Source organism: Scyliorhinus canicula, chromosome 15 (genome assembly GCF_902713615.1).
Source record: "Scyliorhinus canicula chromosome 15, sScyCan1.1, whole genome shotgun sequence".
Lineage (NCBI taxonomy): Eukaryota > Metazoa > Chordata > Chondrichthyes > Carcharhiniformes > Scyliorhinidae > Scyliorhinus > Scyliorhinus canicula.
Genome location: NC_052160.1, coordinates 94,387,304 through 94,398,960, shown reverse-complemented (window position 1 = coordinate 94,398,960; position 11,657 = coordinate 94,387,304). Strand labels below are relative to the sequence as shown.

General features: G+C 45.3%; 1 protein-coding gene across 1 annotated transcript; it reads right to left on the bottom strand.

Annotated features, from left to right (window-relative positions):
• Positions 1–9,649: 9,649 nt before the first annotated feature.
• On the bottom strand, positions 9,650–11,012 carry mcee (methylmalonyl CoA epimerase). The gene has a single exon (XM_038820620.1). It carries the CDS (start codon positions 10,951–10,953, stop codon positions 10,480–10,482), a length of 474 nt encoding a protein of 157 aa, XP_038676548.1. The 5' UTR covers positions 10,954–11,012; the 3' UTR covers positions 9,650–10,479.
• Positions 11,013–11,657: the final 645 nt, after the last annotated feature.

The window sequence follows — 11,657 nt, the reverse complement described above, 5'->3', positions numbered from 1 at the left end:
AGACCAGCATCGGCATCGCCGCCACCACTGCGTTGCTCCCAGCGGCACCACAAGGCCCTGGACCGGTTAAGCCTCTAACTGGTCCACTGAACTTCAAGAGACATTTTTTTCCTCTCAAATATTGTAAATGTAAAATTTTATTGTTGTATATAGTGCTCCACCACCCCCCGCCGGACTCAATTCTAACAGGGGGTGAATGTGGTAAACCACTGTTGCACCTATATTAGGTGATGTATGGTTGGACCTGTACTACAAGTACGTCGGTAGTCCCTGCCTGCTGGCTCCGCCTGGTAGGCGGAGTATAAATGTGCGTGTCCTCCATGGGAGGGGGGGGGGGGGGGGGTTATTAGGCCATAAGGTTACAGATTGCTGTTGAATACAATTCTGCTGCTGAGGCCCACAGCGCCTCATTGACGCCCAGTTTTCAGCTGCTAGATCTATTCAGAACCAATCTCATTTAGCATAGAGGTAGTGCTACACAACTTGATGGAGGATATCCTCAGTACAAAGATGGGACTTCGTCTCCACAAGTACTGTGGGGAAATCACTCCTACCAACATTGTCAGGGGCAAATGAAACTGCAACAGGCAGACTGGTCAAGGAGAGGTTAAGTAGGCTTTTGAAGAGTGATATCAGAAAGCAAGTAATATTGCACAGTATCAATAGTCTTTAGTGGCGTGTAATTGAGGTCAAATTTCAAGAGTGATTGAAGTGATAGATGCTTTGATGGGGAAACATGTAGGATTCTCTGGAAGGTTGAATGGCATTTCTGACCTGTAATCTTTATGAAGAGTGGTCAGCTGATATACTTTTCTGAGGAACCTACAACTGTACAAGAGGTATTGGCTGTGGTTAAATGTTTTCTGAAAAATGATCCTTCCTGGTTAGCTGTGCATCAGGAAGCCAGGTGCAGTAATATAGTCAACTTGTAACTTACATCAAAGCAAAAGAATGCTGCAAATACTCTGGCGGTAGCTTCGTTTTTTTCTTTCACGGGATGTAGGCATCGCTGGCTAGGCCAGGATTTATTGCCCCTCTCTAATTGGCTTGAGAAGGTGGTGCTGAGCTGCCTTCTTGAGCTGCTGCAGTCCATGTGATGTAGGTACACTCGTAGCTCAGTGTTTTTGACACAGCAACAGTGAAGGAACGGGGATATATTTCCAAGTCAGGATGGTGAGTGACTTGGAAGGGAACTTGCAGGTGGTGGTGTTCCCAGTTATCTACTGCCCTCGTCCTTCTCAGTGGCAGAGCTCACTGGTTTGGAAGGTGCTGTCAAAGGAGCCTTGGTGAGTGGCTGTAGTGCATCTTGAAGGTGTGGTACACACGACTGCTACTGTGTGTCGGTGGTGGACGTAGTGAATGTGGTGGAAGGGGTGCCAGTCAAGCAAACTGTTTCGTTTTGTGGGAGCTCTAGTCGATGATTTGCTGTTAGAAATGAAAATCGCTTATTGTCACGAGTAGGCTTCAATGAAGTTACTGTGAAAAGCCCCTAGTCGCCACATTTTGGCGCCTGTCCGGGGAGGTTGGTACGGGAATCGAACCGTGCTGCTGGCCTGCTTGGTCTGCTTTAAAAGCCAGCGATTTAGCTGAGTGAGCTAAACCTGGTTTAACTGGAAAGGTTAAGGTTTTGGCAGATTTGAAGTAGATACAAAGACAAAGAAAGAGTAGAGAGCAAGAAAGAACAAATTTGTGATAGCATGGAAATCAGGAGAGGCTCTTTGACAGAATAACTTTTTCCTTTTAGAAACTCCAGCTTGTTTGAATGAAATACAATGTCCTTTGCATTTCCAGTCCATCTACATTGTAAAAGGTCATTTCAAGGAGGATATTTTCTCTCTGCCAAGTAGTAGCAATTAACTACACTGGCGTATGACTAAGGTTAACAAAATGTTTGCAACAGGTTAATCTTGAAGTATTTCATGCTTTTAGTATTCCCCTGAATCTAATTAACATAGCGGGTTGACTGGAAACAGTACAGGAGTTTATAAACAAAAGCTGACCCTGTAACATTGACCGTACTAACTGCATTACAGCAAAGGTATGTTTTTAAGGAACAGCAGAATGGCTCACTGGTGCAATCAAACTAAAAGCCTAAGTGTTCACATTAACGAGAAGCAAAGCAGCCACTATGAATGATTAGATTGCTAATCATTAACTTGTAGTTACTGTTTCCCTTGCATGCGCAGCTCTGAGATTGGTATAATCTGTTACCATTAACTCAAGGGCTTTGGTTAATCACAAAGTTAGGCTATAACTTAATAAAAGATTGCTACTTCATTTGCTGTAATGAAGGAACACAGGTTATTACAGGTTGAGTTTTTGGGCTTGTCTGTGTGGAATTTGCACATTCCCCCTATGTCTGTGTGGGTCTTACCCCCACAACGCAAAGATGTGCAGGATAGGTGAATTGGCCATATTAAATTGCCTTTCAAAAAGTAAAGACATGCTTTCACGACCAGTCCATTTCCATTACCTAAACCTAAACCCAGCTCATTTCCGATTCACCCATGCATTTGAGGAATGTTAGCTTTACCCATTCACAACTGGGTCCCAAAGGTGAAATATGATACTGTAAAGTATAAAATGGGATGAGAAATGGTTGGTCAATTGATTAAGCCTGTTCATTCTACAGATCATATGCCAGAGCGGCACAGTGGTTCGCAGTGCTGCCTCATAGGGCCAGGGACCAGGATTTAATTCCGGACTTGGGCGACTGTCTGTGTGGAGTTTGCACTTTCTCCCCGTGTCTGTGTGGGTTTCCTCGGAGTGCTCCGGTTTCCTCCCAGTCCAAAGATAGGCAGGTTTAGGTGGGTTGGTCATGCTAAAATTGTTCCTTAGTGTTCAAAGATGTGTAGGTTCAGTGGGATTGTGGGGGGGTGGGCCTAGGTAGGGTGCTCTTAGAGGGGGTCAGTGCAGACTCAATGGGCCGAATGTCCCCTTCTGCACTGTAGGGATTCTATGAATCCTACTCTACACTTCCCATTAAATGTGAGGAAAGGTTCTATAATGTTTTGCAGAGTCTTTTAAAGATACATTAGGGAGAACTATGAAATACCTCTAGCTTTGTGGCCTGCATAGTTTTAGTTGATTGATTTTCCATTTTATAAGTCAGTACCATAATCCTAGCAGCCTGACAGCATGTTCTGCACATTATGTGATCATTTCCATCTATTTATCCTTCTCGCCCTTGTTTCTCCTGAGCTCCCATCTTATCTTTCTCATTGAAGATGCTGCTTAATTCTAAACCTCATCAGTGGAATTCTCCATTCCTGAGATTAAGTGTTGATGCAGGGTCAGGGTTCGAGAACTAAGATGTTGGGGGTGGGCTTTGCTCAGCTCAGCCAGCACTCACTGTTCTGGTAGCCCACCCCATCCCTTCTTCGTCCCCACTCCGTCACCCCAGTGCTAATCGCAGAGCGGGTTGTCATCATCCTCCACCCCATGGACCATACGCGCTGTTACTGCCAACCCAGACCCATACCCCATAGTGCATCGGGTATGTATCACAAAGAGGGTTACAGGCATGGGTTGGCTTGGATGGGGATTCTGGAGATTGGATGCGGTTTCCATGGCCCTGGCCAGCACCCCCCCCCCCCCCCCCCCCCCGCCCCCACCTCCCGAAACAAGCGGGTGAATCTGGAGATGAGAGCATCCCGTGCACGTTGGCCCTGGCGCACATTGTGCGGCATCCTGTGCTTGCCCTGGCCCCATGTCGCCCATCCTCACCTCACCATTCTCCCCATTGGATGAGGCCTGGTATTTATCCTCCCCTCCAGCACATCGCCCCTCTGCTGTGTGATGTTTCGGAGGATGCAGCAGGCCACCACAATGCGGGTGACCCTCCCAGCGCTATACTGGAGGGGTCCTCCAGAGTGGTTCAGGCACCTGAACCGCATCTTCAGGACGCTAAAGTCTTTGAGAAGCTCATATATCTGTCAAAATAAACAAATGGTACTTCAAAATCCACTTTAAAAAACAAAATCCTTTCAGCAGCTCCTAAATATGTCACTGTAACCAATCTCAAATTCTCCTCAACAGCTATGTCAACAACCCATGCTAAGCATTATCCATTAATGGTTTGGAACCCATTCAAGCATTCATTAGATTCCATTGATCAACTGTGTCAATAAAATCTCCAGAGCTGAATATATTATTATCTTTGACGTCAGTCAGACCAAAGCTCACCCATCTGTCAAAGCTTTGAAACAACTAAACAGATGGCTAAGATTACATAAGGGAAACATGAAAGCCAACGGGGATATCTCATATATTCTAATGTGAATATAATTTGTGTGTAATGCAGAATAAGGTCCTCTAACCCTCACCCCCTTTATCCAATGAATTATGTATTCTATTATATCTGAAGACTTTTCCATTTTCACAATGCAGTACAGTTTAATGATTGATTACCTTTTAACAGAGCCCTATCATCAATTGCTGCAGTAAAAACATGTTTACATTTCAAGTTGGCAAAACTGTTTAAACTTACCTGTCATACATTCCTCACTCCACACCAGGGTTCACAACACCCCTGGGCCTTCCAAAGCTAGCATGACTCCTTCACAATTGTAGAAGGTTTAAATTGCCTATTTCCACGATGGAACTGGCAACATTGAGGTAGTCAGGTGGTGGCTCGCAACATGTCTCCTTTTTCAAGCTGATGAATATTGTTGATGATGGGGGTGAGATTCCCAGAACTGGATCCAAAACAACATTTTTAATGCCTGCTTGGTGCAATTTGACCATGTTGGATAGGAAAACTAGTTACAAGTACCTTCTCTGCTGGGCTCTGTGTTTAGGTACAATCTATAGGAACAAAGTTACTAGACTGAATCTTAATCTGTGCTGAACTCAGAAGTTTTGCTGTAATAGATCTCAGTATGCCTGGGTCGAGGATGGGGATTGGGGTAGTGAATCAAAGGTTGGTCAACTTCCTGATCATCACACAATAATTCTGCAGGAAATAACTGTTTGTTGAAAACAAATCCCAGGATGTGGCATTGCCGGCAAGGTAACATTTATTGCCTAGTTTCCCCAGCAAAGGTGGTGGTGAGACACTTTCTTGAAGCTCTGCAGCTCATATGGTATAGATATGTTTGATCCTTTTACTTTAGTTTGTTAGTTACAGTAAAAGTCTTAAAATATGAAATTGTGTTCCGTGGTTGTTCCCATTGGTTGGTGGAACATTCATCACTGTTTAAAAAATGTTATCAGTGTCTATGGGGATCACAAAAATGCAGTAATTGATGAAAGCACTTGGTCTTAAATTGACTCGCATTCTGAAAGTATTTAGATGCTTTACGGTACTTTATTCACTGGTTGGAGTGCTCCACAGCACTCAACTCTACTGAGATTCTTATCAGAATTTGTAATTTTGGTCTTATGCTTGAATCTTTACCTTGATTCATAGTTGAACTATTTGTTGAGCCTTTGAATTAAACAATGCGGCAGATCATCAGCTGTTAGAGCTACTTCAAAAGGCTTTACTATATTCAGTTCTGCAGGCTTTGTTTATTCAGCTGTGCAATAGAATCCCAGATCAGTAGGGGTTCATAGAATCCCTAGTGCTGAAGGATGCCATTTGGCACATCGAGTCTACATCATACTTAAACCCACGCCTCCACCCTATCCCCATAAACCAGTAATCTCACCTAACCTTTTGGACACTCGGGAAATTTAGCATGTCCAACCTAACCTGCACATTTTTGGACTGTGGGAGGAAACGGGAAACCCATGCACACACACAGGGAGAAAGTACAAACTCCACAGTCATCCGAGGCTGAAATTAGACCCCGGTCTCTGGAACTGTGAGGCAGCCGTGCCACCGTGCTGCCCCAGTTTGTTGACACAGCTGTCAGGGGGCCTGTGAGGCTTGTTTTTTTTGACGGTTTTATGAGCAATTAATATTGGTATGTTCTTTTCAAGATGTTTTCGAATGGTGTTATTTTGACATTTCTATGGACACGAGGATTTTTTCAAATAGAGTTTGACTAGCTGTGTCTGATTGATAGTTTTGAGCTCCTAAGGGGAGTAAAGTTTTTTGATGTGCAGGTGATGGATAGGGTGCCTGACACCCATTTACAAATCGGGGGTAGTGAACAGAGGCAGGCCTTAAATCTGCCTGCCTGTCTTGGGCCTGACGTGGGAGGCAGTTGCCCACCATGAAAATAGCATGGGTGGGCACTGCCACTAGAAATGTGGGATTGTGATGCTGGGAAATCTTGCAACTCATGATTCCTATCTCATGAAGAAAAAGTCCAGTCCTTGATCTTTGCCCATTCTGAACATTGGTGAAGTGGGAGCTATGTTGGTGGATCTGGACTCCACCCAGCGTCAGAAAGGGGAGGTAATTGTTTGGTTCCGTTTGTTAGTATCTGTTCTGTTTTGTATGATTATTAATACCATTACTTTGGTCAGTAGATAAACCACTGTCCATTTCAAAATAAGTAATAGTATGCTACAGAGGACAATTCTGTCATTTGAATCCCCTCACCATCTCAGAGCTGCAATCTTAGAAAATTGTGCAAGGGTTCTGGAGGTGGAAAACAAGAGCTGGGATCTAGTTCAACAAATACTGGCCCCACTTGGCTACTGTTCATCACTGCAGCCCATTCCTGATGTGACGCTGTTATTCATTTTATTAAATAAATGAGAAGTTTACAATAATTACAATACTATTAATTGTACAGCAATCGCATTTTGTCTCAAAGCTGTTTTTAAAATATTTATTTTGATTTATAAATCACACAATGCACTTTGGGAAGTCCTGAAGGGCACAATAACATTTAAATTATTTCTGTTTTTAATACAGATTAGCAAAATGCCAGATTGAATCCTGGCATGCAATGAAAGCAAAATACTGAGAATGCTGGAGATCTGAAATATAAACAGGAAGTGCTGGGAAAACTCAGCAAATCTGGCAGTATCTATGGAAAGAGAACCCGGGTTTATCGTTTTGGGTCGAACAAGACTCTTCTTTGGAACTGCTCGTTTGGCCCTGTGCTTGCTGCCTTACATTGGCTCTTGGTCAGAGTCTTGATTTTAAAATTCTAACCTCCAGGCCCACAACCCTGCAACATATCTGCGTGCCTCTAACTCTGGCCTCTTGAACATTTCTGTTGAAATCACTCGACCAACCGGGGGAAGCGCCCTCAGTTGCAGAGCTCCTAAATTCTACAAGACCATCCTTACACTTCTCCACCTGTGTGAAGCAATTCCGTCAAACCTCCCTCCTTGACCAAGCCTTTGGTCATCTGATCCAACATCTCGTTTTGTGGCTTCTGCTATATTTTGTTTCATAATGCCCCTGAAAAGTGCCTTAGGACACTTCATTATGTTAAAGTTGGTGTATAAATTTAAGTTTTCAAGGAAAGTTATTTTTATACAAGGCACTCTAAGGGAAAGATGGTGAACGCAGAATCAGCGGTAAGTTTCAAAAGGGAGCTGGGTATCTCCTTGAATAGGCAAATATTGCTGGGCAAAGAGTTGGGTGAGGGAGCTATTCGGAGAGCATTTTCAAAGAGCTCTCACAGGAAATATGGGCTGAATGACCTCCTGAGCTGTAAGATTTTTGATTCTGTGAAATGAGTCTGTTGTTCAAGGCGGAGATTGGTTGAGACAGTGCACCATAGGGCTGATTCTGATTTGAGCACTGCCAGTCAGGAAACTGAGGCCAGAGTGGCTTAATTCCTATTCCGTCCTGGATTTCCCAACCACTTCACCAGGAGCTCCCAATTGGAGAATCAACTGGCATGTCCTTTTCCTGTTAAACTTTTATCTATTTAAAGAGGAACAAATGTTTGACTCGAGACCTTTCTGCTCAATGTTTGCTTTTACTTCCACAGAAGGAAAACAAGCTTTTTTGTTAAGACATGTTGTGAAAACATTCACATTTCTTACCTGCATTAAATAGGTAGTCTCCCTTCAACCCATGCACAAGGAATATTTTTTTATATCCCAGAGAGGATTCACGGGGAAGAGCAGGGGCTGCAATATCAAAGCTGCCCAATCCCAGGGGCCAACAAAACTGACTGGTAAATTTGCACCCGATGCCCCTACTGTGGTTTTCCATTCAAACAACATAATTGGAAGATTAGGACGATTGTAGGGAATACTCCGCTTCATTTAAACCATACAGAATTAACTTAGAAGTGCTCATGCTCAACACTGGAAATGAATTTTCTGTGATTCAACCTACAGCTGATTTCACTTTAAAAATAAAACAAATGCCAGATTTTACGCTGATCAAGGTAAGGATAATTAGTGCTGGGAAAAGGAACGTGTTTCTTCTTGGAGGCTGTGACTAGTGGTGTTCGCAGGGATCAGTGCTGGGACCTTTGCTGTTCGTAGTATAAATGATTTGGAGGAAAATGTAACTGGTCTGATTAGTAAGTTTGCAGACGACACAAAGGTTAGTGGAATTGCGGATAGCGATGAGGACAGTCAGAGGATACACCAGGATTTAGATCGTTTGGAGACTTGGGCAGAGAGATGGCAGATGGAGTTTAATCTGGACAAATGTGAGGTAATGCATTTTGGAAGGTCTAATACAGGTAGGGAAAGGGGCAACACAGGTGGAGGTAGGGGCCGGGGCATTGAGTGTAAAAATTGGCAAGTCATGTTGCAGCTGTAAAGAACCTTTTTACATAGAGGGTAGTGGGTGTCTGGAAATCGCTGCCGGAGGTGGTGGAAGCAGGGATGATAGTGATGTTTAAGTTGCATCTTGACAAATACATGATTAGGATGGGAATAGAGGGATACGAACCCCGGAAGTGTAGGAGATTTTAGTTTAGACGGACAGCATGGTCGGCGCAGGTTTGGAGGGCCAAAGGGCCTGTTCCTGTGCTGTACTTTTCTTTGTTTGTATATCGGGGACCAAATGCCAAGCATATGTTCTCCAGGTCAGGTATTAAGTGGGTTAAATGTTCCCTCAGATTTTCTCAATCTCAACTTTAGGCAAACCATTTTGTGTGGCATATTTAATTCAATTTTACTTAACAGCTCATTGAATAAGATTGCCAGGTTGGCTGAATTAAACACTGGGCAACTGGTCAATTCCTATTCATGGAATATCTTTCCAGCTGACAAGACAAGGGAGTGCAAGCGTGAACCATGAAGTTAGATGGTGAAAATGTTGTCTTTGTTTGTGATGAGAGACAGTGGACGGAATTTTCCGAAAAAATGGAAAGTGTGAGGCTTTGACTGACGACTGGTGCGGTTCCCTCCAGAAACAGAAACACAGCCAGATTCTGTCTGGATCTTCTGACACTTTGTCAGAGAAAAAATAAAATTGGTGGGCGTATTTAGAACCGTCACTCTGGCGGGGCCTCAGAGAGCTGGCAAGCCCAGCTACCATTTTTAAAGGGCACCCTGATCAGAAAGAACACTGACCTCCCTTCCAACACCCCCCCTTCCCCCAGGTCATGGTGGACCCCACTCCACAAGCTTTGGGACAACACCCCTCACCTCACAGAAGTGTAGGGGGCCCTTTTTCTCCTCTCCCAATGGAGAAGGATTTGCAATGTTTGTGGTATGTGCCCCCAGGCACCTCTGTACCCCTATCATGGTCATCTAACTTCATGATTTTGAAAACCAGTAGTGCACCACGCCCCTTGGGGGTGGGTGGAGAACATCACACGGGGCTGGAAGGTACATTGTAAAGCCATTTAATTGTATTTACATTAATGGAGATCAGATTCACCCCTTTCTGGGTTGTCAGTTGATGGACGAATATTCACCAGGACAGGGCCTTCATTTAATATCTCATCTCAGAGATGGTAGCCCTCAGTATTGCACTGAAGCATCAGCCACTCATGTTATGCAGTGAGACTGAACATGCTGACTCAGCTGCTGACTCAGAAACAAGATCGCTACCATCACAGCAAAGGCTGACACCTTGAATGAGTCAAATCAACTGTGCCAAAGGCTGTTTTCATTTAAATATGAGCTGTCAGCAGAGTAAGAACATGGTTTGGTGTCACAAAGATCTAATGGAGGAATATTCTGAAGACAGCTGAGAATATGGATTTAACATGGGAGTTATCCCAAAACACACAAGAATGGAACATTGAACACACCAAAGCAATTTGCCCACAATTATCACCCTCCCCACTCCTTTATTAATGCTGAAACGAAAGGGATTAAGAATACCCCAAATTTAAATTTGAAGCTGTGGGCAAAGGAGGGAGCAGCAGATGGGTCATACATGGGAGTCTCAATCCCCTTTCACATTTGGTATTTTCACACAGCAAATGATCTTCTGACATATTCCAGGTTTGATGAGTGACTTGATTTTTGATCATACGCTAGGTCTCTAATCAGTCTGAATGATCAGAAAATGCCGCTGGCCCCAGCTCCTGGACTCCTTTGGATACGGAGAAGTCACAATCCCCCTCAACTTGTGCAATTTGCTCCCCCCGGGTGCTAAGTTTCCAGGTTTTATCTCAGTTTCAGGTGATCCCAGGCCGTCCCCCGCTCTTCTCAGGCCTCCTCCAGCTCCACCAGGACCCCTCCGCAGTCTTTGGGATGGAGGAAGATGACAGGTTTGCCATGGGCTCCGATCCGAGCCTCCGGACTCAGGGTGCGGATCTGGCGCTGCCGCAGCTGCTGGATGGCGTCGGGCAGGTGGTCCACCTCGATGCAGATGTGGTGCATGCCGCCGTCGCGATGCTTTTGCAGGAAGCCGCGGATCGGGCTCTCGGGGCCCAGCGGCTCCAGCAGCTCCAGCTTGGTGTTGCCCAGCTCCACGAAGACAGTGAGAACCCCGTGCTCGGCCAGGGCCACCGGCTCGCTGACCTGGGCCCCCAGGACGTCCCGATAGAAGGAGCGGGCCTTCTCCATCTCCGGCACCGCGATCGCCACGTGGTTCAGGCGGCCCAGCTTCCACAGGACGTCCCGGATCCCCGAGCTCAAGGCCCGGCCTCCCACAGCAACCTTCAACATGGAGGCCGCCATCTTGCTGCCACTTTAAAAATAAACAACTTTATTGACATTTCATCCGGGCTATGGAAAGTTGGTCGGAGTCCCCGCCCCCTTCATCCGGGCTATGGAAAACTGGTCGGAGCCCCCGCCCCCTTCATCCGGGCTATGGAAAGCTGATCGGAAGCCCCGCCCCCTTCATCCGGTAAATGGAAAGCTCAACGGCCACAACACACAGCCCGTTTCATCCGGGGCATTACCAGCGTCACAATAGGCCACACCCCTTGAACAGAGCCTCGCCCCTTCATCCGGGACATGAAAAGTGTCATCAAAAAGCCTTGTCCATTCTTCCCCAGATCAGGGACCAGAACACTGAACCTTCCCGGATTGGCCAGCAGTCCACCCTGGAGAAAAATCAAAGCAGCTATAAACCCCCCGACCCAAAAATGTATTTTCATTCTCTTTGATGAGTTTTATTTATTAAAAAATATTGAAGGTGTGAGAGCAAAAGCTGTTCCTACCACAATTTGTCTGGTTTGCCATTGTAAGAAGTCTTACAACACCAGGTTAAAGTCCAACAGGTTTGTTTCAAACACGAGCTTTCGGAGCACGGCTCCTTCTCCTCACCTGAAGAAGGAGCCGTGCTCCGAAAGCTCGTGTTTGAAACAAACCTGTTGGACTTTAACCTGGTGTTGTAAGACTTCTTACTGTGCTCACCCCAGTCCAACGCCGGCATCTCC